Raw genomic sequence first — 22,924 nt, 5'->3', positions numbered from 1 at the left:
GCAAAAGATCTTGGGTGAGCTTTGTAAGTAGCAATGGAAGTATATCTGTAGGAATATATAGCAATGGAAGTTATAGTATACCTTTAACTCTTGAAACAAGCGGTGAAGGAATACATTAAACGCAATGTTTTGAAGGTCGTTAAGTATGGAAAAGATGTTTGTTTTAACATCACTCTCAGCTGAGTCTGTGTTTTTCTCTGTATGAGTCCTGAAAGTCCAATAAAAATGAATTAAATGTTCTGGTCTTCAGTTATTTTAAAACATCAGTTCTTGTATTTATGCTTATAGCAGCTTACAAAGTCCAGTGAACACAATGCTATATAATTCTTAACCAAAAAAGTATGCACAATAAATGAGAATAGTAACAGCAGCAATATTTGTAAAGGTTGCTAATGATAATTTGATTTATTCAATTTAGGTGCTGCCCAACTCCAGGCAATTCTGGATAAGGGTCTGCACAGATTGCACATGTGTAGTGTTCAGTTTCAAAAGGAAGCCACACCTGGCTAATGTCTGTGCTAGGAAGCTAAGCAGAGTTGGGCCTGGTTAGTACTTCAAGAGGAGACTGCCAGGGAACATCAGGACTGTAAGGAAAGTTGACAGGCAAATTAAAAAAAAATCCAGAAGAAAGCAATGGCAAACTACTTCCATATTGCTGTAAAACACAGACGTAGCCATGAAGTCACTATGATTCAAGCTCAACATGAAGGATGCTTTATTTTGGTGAGGTTGATGGAACTTGCACAGATGGCTAAATTTACTTCTTTGATTAGAGAAAAGACAATATTTATGGCTGACTGGAAACCCCTTATAGATCTTTTGCGTGAAACAGAAAAAAATTCACTTATGATTTGTGATTTTGATAATTAGAAAAAAAATGGATAATAGAGAAAAGTGAGGGTTTTTTTGTAATAACAGAATAGGAGATAACTTTGTAATTATGCTTGTATTTGCTGCAGAGGAAATTGGAAGCTTCTTCTATTTCTTTTCATCTTTTTCATCTTTTTTTCTGCACTTCTTTTCTTTCTCTCTCTCTTTGTTCTTTTTATTCTGTATTAGTGTTAGTTTTTATGTTCTCTTTAAAACTTTTAATAAAAGTTATATATATTATAAAAAGCATGCTTTACTTTTAGCATTAAATGAACACATTCATAGCAGGTGGATATTTGAAGCTTTCTGAATCCTAGCTTTCAGCTTAGGGCTAAAAGATCTGGGCTGCAAAGTCAAGATGACCATTCAATAGCAGCAAAGAGACATTCATTCATTCATTCATTCATTCATTCATTCATTCATTCATTCATTCATTGAACTTATATGGCTGCCCATCTCACATAGTAATCCTAGGCAGCTCATTTGTTCTGTATCTCTGCTGCTTTCTGGGTTTTTGTAGCCCAGATATAGTAGCCCTATTTTAATATTATAGTGCACAAGCAGACACTTGGCAATCAGAATCTCATGATGGGTTTAGTTCAGACAATCTCCATGGTTTACAAAACCAGAACAAAAGCAATTAAGCAGAGAACTCCTCCCTTGTGGCTCCTTTTGTTTACTGCCTCCGTTGCAAAATTCATGGCTTGCTTTAAGGCAGAGATTTATATTACACTTGAGCTCAGTTAATGTTGGTTAACAAAGTGGGAAAAATAAGCTAACTGCAGATCAGCCTGTTACAGGAGGAGCTCTCAGTTCTAGACAACTAAAGCAAATGGTCAGGAGATGTAATGAAACTAAGTAACTGATCTTTGTACTACCAATATAATGGTAAAAACATATCGCTAGGTTAGAGGTGCTACCTTGCACAGAATAGTGTGAGCATGCTTGGGAAAAACTAGGCTTTGGTTGAACTTGTGGCATGTTGCCCAAAATGTATCAGAACTGGCCAATACAGTCCTTACCTTTAGGAGGGAACGCTAGATGTGGCACTAATATAAGAAAGGCTGGTAAGCAAGACTATACCTTCTTCTATCTTACTAAAAAACACTATATGAAAGATTTGATTGACCTACTCCATGATGGGTAGCAAACATGTATTATGTATATATGTATGTATAAGTTTGTCTGGTGACGACCATGGCACATGGAAGATTGCAGGTTGGAATATAAGAGGATTAAATGGTAAAGAAGTTGTATTAACAAAAGAAATAAATGAAAGAAATATAATTTGGCTGTGAAAAGAAAAGAAACGGGAAGAATGAATGTGCTTGAATGAAAGTGGGCATAGCATGTGGAGTGCAGTTCACGAATATATGCAGAGAAGTGAAACTGTAGGTGTAATTATGAATGAAAGGGCTATAGTGTCAGAAAGTATTACATACTTTCATTTAGGTTGTTATGAGTGCATATGAAAGTAGGTACGTGTATTGGTGACAGTTCCATGTTACCCATCAGTAAATGGGGTAATGGAAGAATTAAGCATTGTACAACATTTTGTACAGATGTGATCCATGAAGAAATAATTATTCTGATAGATGACGTGAATGCAGGATGGAAACAAAGTGAGAGCATATGGAAAAAACATTTGACCTTTTGGAGACATGGGAATGAATGAGAATAGTATCTGCTTAGAAAAAGATCTGTTCTGAAGAAATGGTTTAAGTCTATTCATATGTACACCTGGAAAAAAATGAGTCATAAATCCTGATTAATTTAATTGTTTATGATGAATGACTAAAAGAATTAGTAAAAGATACATGGATGAGAGGGTCAGATTGTTGGACAAATCATTTTCTGATAACGTCAAGAGCATCTTTTGGGGAAAAAATGGACATGGAAAAAAAGAGGAAAATGAAAGAAACTAGAGGGAAAGTAGAATGATTGTAAATCCAGTTTGGAAAAGTATAAGATGAATCTCCTAAGAAAATGAATGCAAAGTGGATGTAAGAAAAGAGGATGAGGAAGCTGCTTGGAAGAGAGTGAAAGTAGTTCACATTATGAACTACTACAGAAATGTGTAGAGCTAGGCTAATGAGAAGTATGAAGAAGAATGCTTGGTGTGATGATGAAGTGAAAGAGGCTATGGATAAGAAAAAAAATGAGAATGTTCAAAATGAAACATTTTGCACACTCCTACAATGTTTCTTGGTTTTCTAACACATACATAAGAAACTTGTATCATTATCATTCTGTTCTTACCAGAAACTCACACAATTGTTAAGGTTTGCAATTATTATTGCTTCAAAATATTGGTTGTGTGTTTTTTCTTTAATGAACATCTCCAGTTTTGTTCTGTAGCTAGAGAGACCATAAAAGTGAGAAATAACCATTAGTAAGTTTGCACTGGAATCCAAGCATGCCATGATATTAAATGCACTCTCCCCAAAATTTGTTATCTTACCTTTGCAGAAAGGTCAAGAATTCTGTCAAAAGCAAGATGGACACTTGGTTGCCCAGCTCTGGAGTGATTTCCTCAGCACGCTTTTGTGCTCCATAGATAGCCTAAAGCATCCATCCCCCCAAATAAAAGAATTAGCACCGTAACTTTTAATATATAACTCTCCCTTTCTATAAGCATGCTCATTAACATTCCCTTTAACAGGATTTACTAGTAAGCAAAATGGATAAACCCAAACGAAGGTGAGAAATGCATACCACTTGGGAAATAAATAAATAAAAGTTCCAGAAACAAATGGACTAGGACTTATGCTTCAGACCTTGAAACATTATTTTTTGTCCATGCTTTTCAACCCACTCTTCCACAACCCAATCCCATTCTGATCGGTACCACAAGATTCCTTTTCCAGGCTGACTGAAACCTGGAACCAGGAAATTCCTAAGGATGTTAAAGTGATAATGCATTTTTTGGTGACAGCTTCCACATTTCTATTCCAGAATAACAAGATTCCCCAGCCCTGTAATTAAGTTCTTCCTGCTTACATTACAAGCTGAACTCTGTGGCTCCGCTCCAGAGTCAGGAATGTTGAGGATGTATTTCAATACACTTTCAAATGAAAATTAGAGTAACCTTAATGGGTTGTGATGTTGGGAAACTTTGAACCTGGCATTGAATTTTTGGAATTTGCACTGGTTTGCTTTACTATTTTAATACATACTGTTTAATGTTATTATTTAAAGCAGATTTTGGAGATGAATCTTTGTCTCTTTAAAACTGCAAAGCTAAAGGCTGCAATAGGATATGGTTTGTTCCTCTGCCAGCTGATGCAACATGGGGAAATCACAACTGGTGGAAGGTCTACAGAATCTGTAGATGGAGGTAATGCAGGAAGCAGGTGGTGAAGACCACAGCTTAGGAAGATAAAGCTTGCAGTATTGTTCAAACATTTCCTGGTTGCCTGGAGTGGACACACAAGCTGAGCAATCCTGAGGTAAGGCTGCAAGATTACCATTCTAGAAGAAAAGAAGGCAAAAAGCAGCCAAAGCAAAGAGCCAGTCAAAAAGTCGAAACCAGAAAGCATGGGATTGGTAAGCTAGACATGAGAGGATAAAAAGAAGAGTATTATGGGTAAGACCCCAGGTAGCATTCCATCACTGCTGGGCATCAGATGCTGTAGTGGCAATGAGGAAGACCATTATATTTTGAGGAGTTTAAGTGACATATTTTGATTTCTCCTTCATTCTATGAAAATTATAGAAGTTTAGAGTTCATTCTGAGCTATGTATAACCTGTTTGTTTTTCACTCTTGCTTAAAAAGGGGAGGAGAGAAGAGAAAACCCCAAGATTGTTTACATTAGCACTAGCTTATTTGTATAGCTTCCCAGGCTGTTGGATTATGTCATAAAGAGGTGCCATAGACCTGGGAACTATCTAGTCAAGGTCAGATCCTGCAGTTTCAGAACCATGGAAACAGGGTCATGAGGCTTTAGGGCCAGACTTCCATAAAAACTTTAGGATTAGCCTTAGCCTTTTGAGTTTGGAGCTTGGCCACAGACCCTGGTACCGGGTATTATGTGCAAAATTGGCTTTGGGACTTTCTGCTGTCATTTACTGGAGCTCCCAACAGCTGAGGTGAGATTTCTTATCATCTGGCTTGGTATGTTTTCTTGTGTTTCTGTTTTGCCTGCCACAGTTAAACAATAAAGCTTAAAGTTTCCTTACTTGTGATCCTTGTCTCTAGATCTAAAAAAACCAATTGTCTGGGCACCTGATCACTGCCTGGACACTTGGCAAAACAGATGCATATGCCCACCCTCTGATGTCATCCCAGCTTCTCTATCTTTTGCATCTGCATTTACAATTTATCTCATTGGGATTATAGTTAGGATTGGCTCCTTAACTGGAACCTACATCTCAGTAATTTCTTTGAACTCTTGATAAAGGAAAAACTTGTCACCTATTTCTTGTCAGTAAACTTTCATTATATCAGTGTAATGTGCTTGCTTTTCCCTAGTAAAACAGAACAAATTGATTTTAGTTTTTCATCTTTAATTATCATTCTGACATAAAATGGGGTAAGTTGTGGATAGGGGACTTCCCAGTGTCTGTAGGCCTATGTGGTGGGGTTTTTTTGCTTTTTGGCAACTGTGAGTATATGTGTGTCAGAAGAACAGGGTCCAAATCATAGACAAAATTGGATTTAAAGTAGTCTTAGTCAAACTCATGGATAACTGAACATCATAATCTGGGATCTGTTCTAATGACAAAATATATTTGCACAGCTCTTGATGATAAATCAACCAAAGGGTTTATTAGGCAGTCCAAAGATCTGGAATGAAAGGGTTCAGTGTAGGAGCACTGGAAGTGTGCCACTGACTGTAACAGTGATTAGATAGTTATACAGCAGGCCATCCATCATTTCAAAAGCCCTGCTGACTTGCTACAGCCATGGTAGGAAGCATAAGTAGTTTTGCTTTCCATTTTTTGTCCTGGCACGTATTTTCTTTTTAACTCTCCCACTAAGACTCATGGCAAATTACTCTGCCGGCCTCAACTATCATAGTGTGCCAGAACTGGGGATGGGCTGAGGGAAAGAGAAGGATCCAGTGGAACTAAAATTGCCTTGAATGTCTAGGAATGCCTTGTTCACACCACTTCCACTAGCCGGGTAGATCTATAACCACGGATCTTTCCATAGGTATGCTGTGGTCCTTTGGAGAAAATATTCAGGAGCTGATTGCATAATACTTACACAAACATAAAATACATGTTATTACCTGTATGGCATCTATTGATAATTCACTATGAAAATAACCATCCAAATTCTCTGGTTCTCTCCCTTGCGTCCATCTCTTGACTTCCATTTCCAAACACCTGACCAGCCAATGTTTAACAGAATCCTTTATAAGAAGAAAACACCAAAATATAGATTAGCAGCCATCTCTCTAGAAAGGCACATATATTTAAGTCGAATGTGCTGTTAAAATGATTGAACAGCAGCTCTGCTACATGCCAAACACTGAACTACAATTCCTCCATTAAGTGAGAAAGGGTACATGAACAAGGATTTTGACTGCTGGGCTTCAGATTAATAGGCCTTTGCCCTCCCAACAGAGCTATGTAGGCACTATGGAATGAAAGCTGATAAAGAGCCAAACTGCCCACCCCCAGCAGAGTGTATTCTGGAAAGTCCCACCTACATCAACGGTTCCCTTTTTGACTCTCTGGCAACAGCATCGCCCAAAAGTATTCAGGAACACATACTACATTTTCTGCAATAGCCCTTGGCTTCCTAATATGATCCTGCTGGGAACAGGTAAGTGGAAGCAGAATGGACATCAGCACCAGGGCCCTGGTATCTATATTGGACACCAGGTGCTGACATTGGGCCTGCAAGGAACAGAAACATCTTTGCATCTACATTCCAAATTGTAAACTGCCCAAGAACAATGAGAAAAGAACTACTGATAATTGTATCAAAGCAAGAATTACATGGTTAAGATGGAGTTCCTCCCTCTCTCATTGTATTTCCAGTGCAGTAGTACAGTATTACTGTTGGAGGACATTTGGGTTGGGTTACCACATCATGCTAAGCTAAAGTTTGTTTTAATAATGGTTAATTGAATAAGCTACAGTAGCCTAGTTTCAAGTTTAATATTAAACTGGAAACCAGCTTACAAATCACAGTGGTTCTGTCCACATATCACATTAAACCAAAGCTAAAGAAACTAAAATCTGGCTTTAGTACATGGGTATCTATAGGGGGATCAAAAAACTCAACATGGTGGGTATGAACACAGAATCAAAGCCTTGCTCCATGTCTTTTAAAAATTTATTTATTTATATTGCTTTTTAAAATAATATATATTTATTTTACTTATTTCCGTTATATTTTTCTTATTTTTTAAGCCTTGCCCCTAAATCTTAGAAAAGGGCAGGGCTTTGATCATGAGGTTGCACCTATTGTCTTGATTTTTTTGACCCCCACATGGGTGTGATGTGAGAACTCAACCGCTGTCAAAAGTGGAAAGCTGTATCTGCAATTGCAGAACAAATGTGATACATTGCACAAATTCGCACATGAACACAACTAACTTGCAAAGCTGTGGAGTAAAGAACAAGTAGGTCTCTTACCACTTCATGAGTCAAATAAGTCAGTTCAAGCTGTTTGATCTGTCTCAGTGGCAACAGGTTTCCAAGACTAGCTTCATCCAACTCTTTGACTAAAACACTGTGATTTTTTATTTCCCTGAAATAGCCAAAAAGTATCTCAAAAGCTGGTAACGTATGCATTCCTGGTTTTTTAAAATCTGATTTCCCAAAAATTCTCAATAGAAGCAGATGTGCAAGTAGGCTAACTGCCACAGAATGCTTGGATTCCAATGTGAAAACCACCCATATTATATGACCAACATTTCACATTTGACTTGCTTTTAGTCTTCAAGAAATAATTGCTACTGGCAACCTTTATAGTGAGAATTCAAGCTGCTGAAACAGGTGGGAAAGGCATTTAAAACAAACTTTTTAAAAGAAGGCTAGATGAATCCATCTTGCTATAAGCAAGAAATCTGAGAAAGCACTGGAGTTGAATTAGTGGGGAGCACTGAGGACAATTGTTCAAAGAAAACAAATACTGCATTTGAATATCCATATTCTGCCATTGTTCTATTTCCTTAAACAGTAATTGAGGGCATCTTACATTTAGATTTTTTCAAGCTTGCCTTGCTTTTATGCTACACCCAAACTCCTTAATAATCCTCATTAGAGTCTAAATAGACTAATATGTTCTCCGCTACTGAACAGATTCAAATACATAACACTCTAACAAGTAACAATGAAAGAGGCATCCTTAATCCTATTATGATCAACATAGGGCTGCTTTACACCAGCTTAAAGTATTTGTTTATCTACCTCAGCATTATCTTCTGGGAATGGAAGAATTTGTTGACTTCAATTTTGCTAATATTCATATTTTTTTAAATCATAAGCCTATTACAGCTTGTTTTTGTATCAGTTTGTACATATTTTTAAAACCAGCATGAAAAATGGTGTACATTTTCAGAAGAATGTATTTTCAAATTTCTGTACTAACGTGCATTTTGGTAAACATTTTCCCCTAAGGCCTATTTTTAACACATTCTGATGGAATTTTCTCTTCATGGTTGGATTTTTGTATGCATTTTTAATAGAAGAACTGGATAAAAAGTCTCAAAACTAAAGGCCAATTACTTTCCAAATCAAGAATTCAATAAACGCTGCATTGGTTACTGGTATGCTTCCAGGTGTGATTCAAGATGCTGGCTATAACCTGTTAAGCCCTATATAGTGTAGTGCCTGGTTACAGGAGTGACTGCATATCTTCCATAATATCAGACCAGCCAGTTCGATCCAACAAGAGTTGGTGTGCTCCACATCCCTTCAATTAAACATCACCATCTATCAAGACCCAGAAGTCTGTCTTCTCTGTTGTGGTGCCTGCCCTCTGGAATGAGATTCCCTCTGGTATCTGTGTGGCTGATACTAGCTCTTAGGTATCTTGCTGGCATCCTGGAAAGCCTTAAAGACCTAACTGTTCTCCTAGGCTTTGGGCTAGGTTGGTTGAGGACCCTGCTAGATTATGTGCAGTTGTAATTAATTAGATCCACCATCAGTTTTTGTTGTTTACCTTTCATTTTTTTATAATTATTGTATCCTGTTTTTATGTTTTATTGTACACCAGTTTTATTGTACACTTCCCAGAGTTGGTTGGTGTCTTAACTGGCAAGACTTGCAGCAGAACCCAGCTATAGTATAAATCATTACTTACTCTGGATAAAAATTCTGCACCCAGGTGAGGAGAAGGTAAATGTCCCGATTGCTCAGTCCAAACTGAGCAAACATCTCCATCTGAGAAGAGAAACAATGGTGGTAGAACTTGGCATAAGTGTCGCACACCTGAAAATGCTCAGGATAATGTTGTTTAATATGCTGCACCACTGTGATCATGTCCTCTTTCATAGTCTTCCCCATATGCAAGAAACTGTTAGCAGTGCTAGAGAGGTCCTTGTTAACAACCAAAGGAGGCTCTTTCATTCGTTCTTCTACAGATTTTTGGATAGTGTTCCTCCATTCCTCTTTCCACTTTCTGGGCTGGGAATGCACAGTTCTCTCCTCCTCCTCCACCTGGTTAATTACTGCTCTCACTGCATTATGCAGCAATTCTGGCTGTGCTGATGCTATGCTGATAGATGAATATATGATGCTGAGGACCTTTTGCTTTAAAACTTCAAATAAAGCCTCAATTTCAGTCTGATCGCCTAATGTTTCTTCTTTGCTTCTGTTGTCCTGGTTGCTGTTGGATTCTGGTCGCATGATAAGGAGATGTTGACTGGCTTCATAAAAATTTTGTTCCTTAATCAGCTTTTTGATTTGGTCAGCTAGCAAAACAAAGTAGGAATACTGCGGTAGTCAATATCATGTGATTAACAGGTTACTAATTAATTCAAGTTATATTCCCCCAACTTCAACTTAAGTGTACTCAGAGCAGTTCATGGTTTAAAAAATTATGTACGTGTTGCTTTTTTCAAGGAAACAATTTAGATTGGTCTCTGTAGCTACCCTAAATTTGTTCTCCATGACTTCAAAGATTACCACCTTAAAAAGGAGGAAAAAGACCTTCTGAGCATACTTGTGTAGTCTCTGTCCTTCTTCGCAGCTGACAGGGTGAGAGATCATCCCCAACATATTAACCCTCAGAAAGCAGTGAAAAGGCTCTCTGAGGCACTGTGTAATTTCATTAAGGTCTACTGCCCTTCTAGAATGTTTTGGGAGGCAGTCGGGCATCACAGAACTTATACTACTTCATCCACAGAAGAAGTGTGAGAACTCACCTTGATTATGGGATCTCAATTAAAAAAAAAGAAATCCCTCAGTGTTTCTTGATCTTAATGAGACTTTACTGTCTTTTTGGACTTGCTCCTCAAGGATACAAATTCTCTTCAAGAAGTAAGCAGACAGAAGGCTGATCTAGCAGCTTTATATCTTGCTAATTCTTTATTTCCTGTCTGTGATTTAAATATTTCTGTTACCTTATTTTGTTGAACTGATCAATCCAGCTTCAAAATAAATTTAATGGGCCATTCAGGTGAGAGAGTATCTGTTATTCTGGATGTCTACTGAATCTAAAAACATCATTTCTGGTGATTTATGTCATTTGTATTATGCCATTATTACACAAATGATGCAAATAACTCCTGAATGAAAGGCACGTTAGAAATCTAATAAATAACTATCATTTTAATCAATTAAGATCATTTGCGGAATTTACACGAACATGTAATTTACATACTGTACATTTAACTGTCTGGACTTCCTTGGATACAACAGAATTGCCTTATTTGGGGGTGATAGCGGGATCAAACTTTTGTCCATTGCAATGTAGGTCTGTTAAACTGTGGTTTGACTGTGTCTCAGTTGGGTAGAAACTTATGTTTCTGATACTCCAAAATCCATTTTGGCCTTTACAGAACTTCTTGATGATTAATAGTAGCCAAAATGAATCAGGAGCTCACTGGCAGAAGAATAATGTTCTTTGAAGTGTTAGTGAGTAGCATTTGCCCTGTACCATTTCTCTGAGAAATGTTAAGTGATGTGTACATCAGTACAGTTTTATAGTAAATCTGTGATGCAGCACATGCAGAGAGGTAATTGCTAGTCCAAGATCACCTGTCTGAATAAAGGGTTTCAATTCCAAATCTTACCTAGTGGCAGCCATTCCAGCAGGATGATCTCTCACCCTCTGAGCTGTGAAGAAGGACAGAGACTTATTTATTCAACCTATATGCTGAATGGAAGCTGGATTGGAAGATGAGCATGGTTTTAAAACTGGAGGAAGAAACATCAATAACCTGCGCTAAGTTGATGTCTACTCTGATAGCTGAAAATACAAAGGATTTGCAAGTTCTATTAATAAAGGTCAAGGAGTACAATCAAAAAATGTGGCTAAAATTAAATATAAAGAAGGCCAAACCAATGACAACAGGTATAACTACCAGTCTTAGAACTGATAATGAGAATATTGGAGCAATAGATAGCTTCTGCCTTATAGGATCACCAATTACAGTAAAGGAACAAGCAGTCAAGAAATATGCTGCAGACTAGGAATTGGTAGAGCGGCCACGATGGCCTTGAAAAAGATATTCAGATGCCATGATATGTCCATACTTGTAGAGATCAGAACAGTGCAAGCAATGGGGTTCCCTGTGACACTCTGTGGAAGCGAAAGTTGGACTTTGAAGAAGCAGGATAGGAAGAGTATTGATGCTTTTTAACTCTGGTGTTGGAAAAGACTCTGAGAATTCAATGGGCGGCCAAGAAAACAAACACATGGATCATTGACCAAATCAACCAGAGTTCTCACTCAAGGCACAAATGACCAGGCTCAAATTATCCTACTTTGGACACATTATATGAAGACCTGGCTCTCTAGAGAAGGCTCTAATGCTGGAAAGGCTGGAAGGAAAGAGGCAAAGAGGACAACCAGCAGCCAACCAAGGTGGATGGACTGAGTTACAGCAGCAATGAATGCCCTTTTGGAAGACCTGAAGGACCAGGTTAGGGACAGATCATCATGGAGGAAATCTATGTGGTTGCTAAGGGTTGACACTGATTTGATGGAACATAATCAAAAACAGATTTAGTAATAGCATCAGGCAAATCTCTTTGGCAAGGGAATTCCAAAAGCAGGTCCCATCACAAAGACCCTATATGTAGCTGCTATCCATTAACTCTGTAGTTGGAGAATCATGGATGAATCTCTCTCAAAAAAAAATCTAGCAACTATTCAGAGTAGCCTTGAAGAATATCACACCCTGACTTCCTCTTTCTTTCTCCAACCCTATCATTTTTTAAAATATGTACACTGTGAAGAATTAATTAATATAATACATTTATATAACTGCCCACATATATATGACTCTGGGCAGCTAACAATTAATGACAAAATAAAAACAACCAAAATTAAAAAAAACATAAACGGCATAAAATAGCAGCTGAGAACATTTAGAACATCCCACTCAAATTAACCATGAAATGGGCTCACGCATACTATCAGGGCCCCAAGCTAGATGGTAAAGCCAGGTTTTTAATGCCTTGTGAAAGGGCAGCGGGGGGTGGGGGCAGGATGATCTCAGGGTGGATGATATTCCAGAGGGCAAGCATCAATTTGAAGTCCTCCTGCTTTTAATTGATCCCAATGGAAGAATTACTTTAATATTGGTAGATCATATACAATCATTTCTGAAAGTTAACAGCAGTTTGACAAAGGGACAATTGATAAGAAGAATGAGCCTTCTCTTTTGTAGATCAGCCAGCAAGTCATTTCTTAGGGATGAAATAGGCCCACATATCATGCATTAAGCATGGGATTGGATCTTATAGTCTACATGACTCTCCAACTCTATACAAAACTTACCAACTATTTCAGATGTCATTCTCTTTCATGGTGACAGATGCAATTTTTAAAAACAAGATTGCAATTTTCAAGATGGCTCAATCTTGTGAAATTTCAGCCAACTCACACTTGAAATTTCATATTTCACCATTTAATTAAAAAAAAACATTTTCATTACTGAGGTTCTGTGGCTGTCACTTAGAATATTTTGAGTGTTTGATGCCTAGGGACACTACATTGCCAATTCCTCTTGTAAATCTACAATACTGGACAATAACATATAGGAACAGGCTGTCCTTCCATATGGTCATTATATACCTGTAACTAGTTGACAGTTTTCCTTCTGAGGTTTATTTTCTTTGCTTTTCCCACCTCTGTCAAATAAACAAACAATTCTTTTCCTTAGTCCTTTTTTATGCTTTCCTTTAACATGGTCTGTTCCAGTGACTTCCAAAGGTGGCTGAGGAAAATGTTCAAGGGAGGGAGTCTGCCTGTGGTTTTCAGTTTTCATGTTGTCTTTTGGATGGGCTTCTTCAGAGGATGATTCAATTGACACTGAATCAGGTTCTGATTCAGATGATGATGAAGGTTTGGCTGCCTTCTTGCTTTCAGCCTCTTTAGCAGGTTTTGGAGGACTGCTATATAAAAAGGGCATTGATTTTAGCATCTTCTTCTATGACCCTGCAAATTATATTAAGAAATTATCAGGCTCCATAATTTTCATTCAGTAATTAAAAAGGCAAGTAATACTACAAGCAAAATAGAGATAAAATAGTCTTAACATACTATGACAATGAATCCCCATGAGTTGAGAAAGCAAGACTATTCTGAGGCTCAAATAATAATGCTTAACATTATATTAAGAGTCTTTGGATTCTACCGTATATAACTGAGAAAAATAAAATACTTTAACTTTATAGAATATATTTTGGCAATATGACTTAAAGGTTTTCAGTACTGTACAGTATACGAACACACTTAATGTGCAATAGGAAGAAACAGTTATATTGATTACATTAAATATCCTTGCTTCTAAAATCCATATAGATATTTAGTCTTTAGATATCTTCCTTGCTTCCCCACCTGAAATTGTGCCTGAGGGAAGGGAGGAGAGTAAAGCACATCATTCATTGATCAGCACTGATCAGCTGTGTATTTACAAGGATCCACAACCAACAACTTGGGGATCTAGTGCAAGTCCTCCTTCCCTATAGCTGGGATAGTCAGTCTGCAATCTATAGTCCTTGCAATAATGGCTTGTGAAATGGCTTTATACACTGGCTGGGGAATTCTGGGAGTTGAAGTTCACGCAGCTTAAAGTTGTCAAGGCTGAGAAACATTGCTCTATCTTAAACTGACACAGGCTTTTCAGGCAGACCCAATAGGCTTGCTATACGTTGGCTGGTGATCTCATGTCAGCCTTCCCCACTCCAACACCCTGCAGCTGTGCCAGATTTCAATTACTTCAACCTCTTCCCAATACTAGAATTATGCGACTTGGAGTCTGACACAGCTGGAAGGCACCAGACCAAGGAAGTCTAATTTACCATGAAATTAAGAATTGCTGCCACTGCAATTAAAGAAAGCAGGTAAAACAGGTTTGAAGAAAGCAGGAAGAACAGGTGTTTTTTTTCCAGAGATGGTATAATCCTATTGTGAAGGTGAAAGGTCCCCTGTGCAAGCACCGAGTCATGTCTGACCCTTTGGGGGGATGCTGCTTTCGCGACGTTTTCTTGGCAGACTATAGCAGGGTGGTTTGCCATTGCCTTCCCCAGTCATCACCTTCTCCAACAAGCTGGGTACTCATTTTACCGACCTCGGAAGGATGGAAGGCTGAGTTGACCTGAGCCAGCTACCGGAGAATCCGGCGTCTGCTGGGATTGAACTCGGGTCGTGGGGAGAGTTTTGGCTGCAATACTGCCGCCTACCACTCTGTGCCACATAAGGCTCCTATTACTCTTATTCCTGAAAACTAAACACACCTCTGTTGTCATGAGCACTGATGGTGAGCAGGAGGGGGCCCCTATCCAGGGGGGAAAACACATGCGTAGTAGAGAGAGTTTGAGCTGTCATTCAAAGAGAACCAGAACAGACCCGCCTTGACTTTGGGGTTTATCTGTCTGGGTTTTTCCCACGCTTCTTCAGTTTGGTAGGATTTTCTGTCTACTGTAGCAGTAATAAACACTAGAGACTCATTCCTTGTCTCGGCGTGGTTCCTGCTTGTCAGGACATCTGTTGTATTATTATTGTTGTTAATTCTATTTTTACCCATCCAATAATGGAATTTCTTTGGGTGACGTGTAAATATCAACGTTATTTTTTTTATCAGTGACATGTTTTAATACAAATCACTTTCATTCTTATATTATTATTTATTTATTAAATTTATATACTGCTCACACAGCATGAAATATTCATGATGAATTGTTTGGTGACCTTGTACTGAAGCAGTAGCCAAAATAAGTAAGAATTTGTATCTATAGAAGAATTTGCCAGTTGGCCTAGAATGGAGATTAAACTTAGCTTTACAAGGCATGTAATGGTATAACTGATGCTATAGAAAGGTTTAGTGGCACATTAGAGTTATGAATGGGACTCAGAGTCATTTGTTATATTCACAAAGACAGTATGCTATATACACTTCTTTTAACTGAATGATTTTAGCAAACATTTGTATTCTACCAAGGCAGCTCACAAGTTACAGAAAAATGTATTTATTTACAAAAAGCAACTCAAATGTTAGAAAAAGTTTTCTAACCTGAAGAACATTTCAACAATAGGAACAATTACACAGAAATAGCAGGCGGAGGGGCTTCCATTCACAAGATGTGTTCAAGACAAAGCTCAGTATCCATCTCTTTGTTGGATTTCTGCACTGAGCAGGAGGTTGGATTTAATAGTGTTTAAGTTTTTCCAGGCAAAAATGGGTATGATCAAAAACAAAGATGGCAAGGACCTAACAGAAGAAGAAGAGATCAAGAAAAGGTGGCAAGAATATACAGAAGACCTGTATAGGAAGGATAACAATATCGGGGATAGTTTTGACGGTGTGGTCAGTGAGCTAGAGCCAGACATCCTGAAGAGTGAGGTTGAGTTAAGAAGCATTGCTAATAACAAGGCAGCAGGAGAAGACGGCATCCCAGCTGAACTGTTCAAAATCTTGTGAGATGATGCTGTCAAGGTAATGCATGCTATATGCCAGCAAATTTGGAAAAGACAAGAATGGCCATCAGATTGGAAAAAATCAACTTATATCCCCATACCAAAAAAGGGGAACACTAAAGAATGTTCAAACTATCAAACAGTGGCACTCATTTCACATGCCAGTAAGGTAATGCTCAAGATCCTGCAAGGTAGACTTCAGCAAGTCATGGAGCGAGAATTGCCAGATGCACAAGCTGGGTTTAGAAAAGGCAGAGGAACTAGGGACCAAATTGCCAATATCCGCTGGATAATGGAAAAAGCCAGGGAGTTTCAGAAAAACATCTATTTCTGTTTTATTGACTATTCTAAAGCCTTTGACTGTGTGGACCACAACAAATTGTGGCAAGTTCTTAGTGGTATGGGGATACCAAGTCATCTTGTATGCCTCCTGAAGAATCTGTATAACGACCAAGTAGCAACAGTAAGAACAGACCACGGAACAATGAACTGGTTTAAGATTGGGAAAGGAGTATGGCAGGGTTCTATATTCTCACCCTACCTATTCAACTTGTACACAGAACACATCATGCGATGTGCTGGGCTTGAGGAATCCAAGGCTGGAGTTAAAATCGCTGGAAGAAACATTAACAGTCTCAGATATGCAGATGATACCAGTTTGATGGCTGAAAGCAAAGAGGAACTGAGGAGCCTTATGATGAAGGTGAAAGAAGAAAGTGCAAAAGCTGGCTTGCAGCTAAACCTCAAAAAAACCAAGATTATGGCACCAGCTTGATTGATAACTGGCAAATAGAGGGAGAAAATGTAGAAGCAGTGAAAGACTTCATATTTCTGGGTGTGAAGATTACTGCAGATGCTGACTGCAGTCAGGAAATCAGAAGATGATTAATCCTTGGGAGAAGAGCAATGACAAATCTCGATAAAATAGTTAAGAGCAGAGACATCACACTGACAACAAAGGTCCGCATAGTTAAAGCAATGGTGTTCCCTGTAGTAACATATGGCTGCGAGAGCTGGACCATAAGGAAGGCTGAGAGAAGGAAGATCAATGCTTTTGAACTGTGGTGTTGGAGGAAAATTCTGAGAGTGCCTTGGACTGCAAGAAGATCAAACCAGTCCATCCACCAGGAAATCAAGCCAGACTGCTCACTTGAGGGAATGATATTAAAGGCCAAACTGAAATACTTTGGCCACATAATGAGAAGACAGGACACCCTGGAGAAGATGCTGATGCTAGGGAGAGTGGAGGGCAAAAGGAAGAGGGGCCGACCAAGGGCAAGATGGATGGATGATATTCTAGAGGTGGTGGATTCGTCCCTGGGGGAGCTGGGGGTGTTGACTGACAGGAAGTTTTGGCGTGGGCTGGTCCATGAAGTCACGAAGAGTCGGAAGCGACTAAACGAATAAACAACAAGTGCCCCTTTCCAGTTCTAGGATTCAGTGATTCAAATATTAAATATGGAGTGTGGAGCAACTGAGAGTCCATGTCAAAGAGGCCTATCTTCCTTGCCCAGCCTCTTTCTTCTCCAGTTCTGCCGATCATCACCTTTTCCCAACCTTGCGTCTTCCAGATACATTGGATTGCACATGTCCTCCAGTTCAAACCATCTAGAGGACACCAGGTTGGAGACAGCTGCATCAATTATTTCTTCCTTAATCATTTATTTTATCTCTGTTATTTTCTTTCTGTAGTTGAAATTTGGATTCTAAGTAACTTTAAGGCTGAATCTATGTTATGTTTCAGTTTATGTTACTCTTTATGGGGAAACCACTGGTGCCTCATAAATCATAATATTGAAAATAATTGTAAAATTTTATAATGAAAAAGTTCGTAGCATCTACTTCTGGCAGCATCAGTTTTTAAAAGGCAGCAAATAGGTTGCTACTTCATTTGCTTTCGATGTATTTTTATTGCTTTCTTGCCTCCTGTGCCAAAGCAATCTGGTGGGTCGAGGTACATGGCCATTGTTGCTCCATCTTAGCAACATATCTTGGGTTAGCCCTAAATAAATGCAAAGAAAGCAGAAGATCCACAAGAATATGTTCTGCTGATGAAAGACTTTTGCAGGTGACCATAACTAATTCTGGTGAATATTGCTGACTTTGCCCCACCTCCACTGCAGACAGCAACATAAGGTGAATGTCTGTATATTCTCAATTATCTCTGCAAAAGATTTTTGTTTTCCCTTGGTAAATCCATACACATCTGACAAGATCAAGGTGTCTCTCAGAGCAAAATTGCCCAGTAAGGCAGAGAAAATGTATAGCTGCTTAAAGCAAAATAATGACTGAAAAATATGAGAGCAGTAGCAACTGTAGAATAACAGTTCTTGCTTTTAATCTATTGTTTATTTTTCTTGTGACTGGAAAGAAGGAAATACTGACAGCAGGGTCTCTCAAGGGAGGAATACAACCATAATCTAGCTCTAATTGCATCTGCAAAACAATGGCTCTATAATTTTCCAAGTTTAAAATGCTACCTAAGAATTATGCAGAAAGTACACGTGATGTGTAATGCTTCCTTTCCCAAACCACTGTATACTCCAGAATATCTGTAAAATGCAGACTTAAAAAAAAAGTAATGTGACATTTACTTTACCTTGACACTTATAAAGGATTGTGCATTAGTCCTTTACAGCAAAGGGTAGGCATCACGGTGCCTTGTTTTGGACTACAATATGTACTGTTCCTTGCCACTGGTTATGCTACTTGGAGCTGACTGAAGCTGAAGTCTAAAACTCCATGGAGAGCATCATGGTTTATATCAAGAGCCATTACGATTAAACACTGGATTTTTTCCCACATCATATCTATACATTCTGAGAATATATACTCTGTGCTTTCAAATGTTGCTTCCTTGTGTTCATTTCTCAATTTAATTAGTTTGAAAAGACTATAAATGTAGGCATAAAATGCTTTTATTTAGATTTCATTGAGCTGACTTATTTTGAAAAAGGGAAAATGTATAAAAAAACAAATCATAAACATCAGAATTAAATAAAAATCAGTTCAAAATTTAAGCATCAGAAGTGTTTCAAATCAGTTTTATTAATCTTGTTTTAAAATTTAAAACAGTTACAGGTAACTGTTTTATACTAAACCTGAGTGTGTTTCCGGAAAGAGGAAAACATCTGGAATCACCCCATCTGTCCTGATGGCTGCTTGCAGCCAGAAGATCTCAAACAGTGTTTGCGCTCGACTGATAAGAGCTAGCCGGGAGGCTGGGACGACACCATTTCCAAGCCGTGCTGTAGCCATAAAGGGACACTAAGACCGGCTGCCCCATTTCTAAATCACCCAATTTATATTTCTTTTAAGTACGCGTACCCTAAGAGAGGCTTTCTACAGCAAGGAGAAGCGGGTTCTCTTGGTGCTTATCATTATTTTGGGGATCAATTTTTAAAAAAAATATTTTTAAGTTTTGGACTTTATTTTCCATCCTAATATTAAGGAGGATTGAGAGTAAATAATTGTCTCCCTGTTATTATTTTTGTACTGAATTTGAAGATATTAGCATTTTCCTACAAGTTGAATTGGCTGTTTTGAACTTTGTTTTCTGCTTCTACTTTCCCTGGGGAACTGTCTGCATATCTCACTTTTGCTTATGTAAACACATTCCAGAATTCTTTCATATCTTCAACTTTTGCTGGTTAAGCTCCTAGGGGGTGCCATAATCTACTGCGTGAGCCATGGAGGATTTTAAACAGACTTTCTCTGACTTCCAACAAGATTTTAAACAGATTCTTTCTGATTCATATCAAGTTTTTATGCAAGGGATTCAGGACACTGTGGAAAATATGAGGTCTAAAATGTGTCATCTGGTTGGGGATGTCGTGGATGAAACTGAGGAATTTAATAGCGACAGAAATGCCTCTTCTAAGAGTGAGCTCAGGACTTCTGTTGAAATGCTGGATGAAGATCAGATAGCTGAGTTGAAGAAATTAAAAGGAGAGATGGAGTTGCAAGCCACAAGTGAAATTGATCTTCTGATGGAACACCATGGAAAAGAAGGGGTTATTATGTATGGGAGATCTCCTGAAGAGAAGTCAGAGTTTTTGAGGGGGGCTGTTGGGCTGTTCGATTTTTTTTTAAGAAAAAAGCTCTGTGCGCATTGTGGGGCTATGTAAATGCTCTGGTTTATTTTGAAATGGGATAAGGGTTTAAGAATATTTATCTGGATTGCTTTTAAGATTTGCTGATTTCATTTATCTTTAATTTGGATTAAGATTATTAAGGTATAATAAAAAATAATAAATATCTTGTTTGGGGTTTAATATGATTAAGACTATTAAAACTGTTGTATTATCAAGTTCAATGGCAGACAATTTATATGTTTTTTAGTTTGATCTTTATAGTAGACAGGAATGTATAGAATAGTAGAAGGAAGGAAATAATTAAATAAATGTTATCTTTGGGGGGAGTTGGTTAGGAGGTGTGTGTGTGTGTGTGTGTGTGTGTATATATATATATATATATATTATTATAAAAAGACAGAGTAACTGTATTTAGTGATTTTTATAATGTGCCAATGGAATGATATATAGAAATAATGTGATTTTGGTTTAATATAGAGTAAGGGATTGATTATGGAATATTGTTGCATATCCTTGCTGTTAAAAGTCGGAAGTCACCTCTTTTTGTAATTTTGAAAAATGTTATCTTGTGTTTCTACACTTTTTTAGTTTTTTTTCTTTGTAGTTTTTTGTTTTTCTGTAGCTTTTATCTTTATTTGAAACTTAATAAAATTCTTATTAAAAAATCGATGCTAGAACAAAAACATTACTTGGGCACATTCCAATCGAAGGTAAGTACTTTCATAAACCACTAATTTCAATTAAACTATTTACAGTATTATTCTGTGGTTTGAATCTTTTTCATCAAACCAGATAAATGGGATTGCTTGAAACATCATCAATTAAGGAAGACTGCATAAAGCTGACTCTCTGCACTTTGGGTTGTGAATACTATGTAATTCTAGACAAAAATGAAAGTTAATTTTATATTTCACCCTATCTCAGAAGAAAATCTTTTGCTCCATGATGAAGCAGGGTTAACAATTTTAAAATATTTTTAAAAGGAAGCAAAATTTATACCTTTAAAATGAAAAAATTAAAGCAGGCATTTCAAGCTTTCTGTAAGCATCTGAAAAATCTCTAGTCCTAAAGATGACCTTTTGTCAAGTTGTCCTCCACACCATCTGTGTTCTATGACTTGGCTCACTTGTTTGATTGGATCACAGCCTATGGTTATCAGAATTCTGTGGTTTCTTTGGCCTGGTGATGTGAGAGGATATTTGGGGACAGATGGAACTCCATGTTAAGCACATTTCTTTCTATGCCCTATGGCTGCCCATCCTTCCCTAACCCTCTACTAGTAGGAGAAACTCAATTCCATCTGTGGTTTGGTTTGCCTAGTGTTTTAACTAAACCAGGATCTCTGACAGATTCTTCTCCTTACAAGACAAGTCTTGTTTTCAGGTTCTGGTTTATTATGAGACAATTCAGCTAGGCACTCTGGTTTGGATAAAATCCTAAACACACCACAAATTTAGGTTTCTTGCCATATGTAAACAAAGCATGTAATATACGATCTGAATGCATGGTGTATCTGTGACTCAGGATGTTGTTTACCTGTTGGTTGACTCAAATATTCAGTGACCACAAATACTGACTTGCCACTTAGTCAACTGTCACCTTTTAATCCATCACTAAAAGAAATATTGCAATTTCAAACATTTTAAGCCATGGTTTGTTAAATGTGGATTGAATAAGCCACAGATGGCTGAATTCATATATCAAATTAAGCAAGCCTTCCCACTGAATGCATGGGATATTAATAACATTAATGATAAAATTATAACATTATTATTGGGAATTGCCATTCCAACACATCTGGAAATTATCAGGTCAGAAAAGGCTACCATAAATCATAGTTTAAAAGCCATAGTTGGCTGGATTTGCACAATAGCTTAAGCTAAATATACCACTTCATAGTTTTTTGGCGTGGTTTCCAATTGTGTTAATTCTCACTCATGATTGCCATGATGCATTTAGTAGATCACCAGAAGCTCCCTTAAACCTGGGAGACCCCGTTTCTAATTGAGCCTGCCCTGGACGTCCATTCCCACGCGCGTGTAATTTTCCCAAAGAGAACCTGGACCCATCCAGGAGACGGGAACAAGGAGACACAAACCCTGGTACGATGTCTAGGCGAATCTTTCCGGCAACTCTATTAAAGAATTGTCTGTTTCACAAACCCACGTACGATATTTACTTCGCTTTCTCCTTGAGCAGCTCCAGTGGGAAAGGAGGAGGGCAGCAGGTACAGAAGGTAAAGGACAAAGGCGCTGACAAACCAGGCCAGAAAAAAAAGCCCCGAGATCCGCCACTTCGATGGCGTTCGCAGATCACGCTCGTTTTCTGGACTTGCTCAATAAACCATAAACCAACCCAACAGGCTGAAGTGGCATGAGATGCAAAAAATTAACCGAGCTGAAAACTAACCAAGGTTAGCACAGGTGGTGCAAATACGAGCGCGAGGTCCTTAACGGAGCTGGGTAAGCCAGCGCGACGGCTCAGGCGACGGAAAGGAGGGCAGGAAGCGACTTACGGGGTCTGGAAGTCAGGGCTGGCAGGCGAACAACCTTGCTCCACCTCGGGCTGATGCACGGACTCCGCTTTTGGGAGAGGGTGCGCTCAGGGCTATATAACAAGGAAGAGGCGGGAGCTCGTCGGCGATCCAGCCCACGCATCCCTGGGGGTGAACGGCTGGAAACCCCGCCTCGCCCGAGATGAGCCAAGAGGCTCTGGGAAAGTTTCCCGGAAAGTGGAATTTCCAGCCAACAGCCTCGGCTTGAGGGAGCGGTCATCAGGAGTCACCCGAGCGAGGAGGTTATCTCTCCAGGGAAACTGGAGAAAAATTAGTCTCGTAGCAAAGAAAAAAAAGAAAGACTATCCCTTCGCCCTCCCGCACGGGCTTCGCCGTTTTTGAGGGAGAGCAGAAGA

The 22,924-nt window shown here is 38.5% G+C and overlaps 1 protein-coding gene across 2 annotated transcripts in view; it reads right to left on the bottom strand.

Moving 5' to 3' along the window:
• Positions 1-22,666, bottom strand: part of TNFAIP2 (TNF alpha induced protein 2) — a 33,620-nt gene extending 10,954 nt beyond the window's left edge. Inside the window, exons 1-8 of one of the 2 annotated variants that reach the window (XM_063290368.1) lie at positions 22,530-22,666; positions 13,077-13,439; positions 9,135-9,744; positions 7,463-7,577; positions 6,106-6,228; positions 3,332-3,432; positions 3,130-3,228; positions 82-208 (exon numbers count right to left, since the gene is read on the bottom strand). In XM_063290368.1, coding sequence (XP_063146438.1) covers positions 82-208; positions 3,130-3,228; positions 3,332-3,432; positions 6,106-6,228; positions 7,463-7,577; positions 9,135-9,744; positions 13,077-13,425 — 1,524 coding nt within the window. In that variant the 5' untranslated portion in view covers positions 13,426-13,439; positions 22,530-22,666. Of the gene's footprint in view, positions 1-81; positions 209-3,129; positions 3,229-3,331; positions 3,433-6,105; positions 6,229-7,462; positions 7,578-9,134; positions 9,745-13,076; positions 13,440-22,423; positions 22,496-22,529 lie in introns of those variants that run through there. The other variant, XM_063290369.1, reaches the window with a different exon arrangement.
• Positions 22,667-22,924: the final 258 nt, after the last annotated feature.

The sequence above is a fragment of the Candoia aspera genome, chromosome 1 (assembly GCF_035149785.1).
Source record: "Candoia aspera isolate rCanAsp1 chromosome 1, rCanAsp1.hap2, whole genome shotgun sequence".
In the NCBI taxonomy this organism is placed as follows: Eukaryota; Metazoa; Chordata; class Lepidosauria; order Squamata; family Boidae; genus Candoia; species Candoia aspera.
The sequence above is the reverse complement of the archived record's forward strand: the minus strand, read 5'-3'. Positions and strand labels throughout refer to the sequence as shown.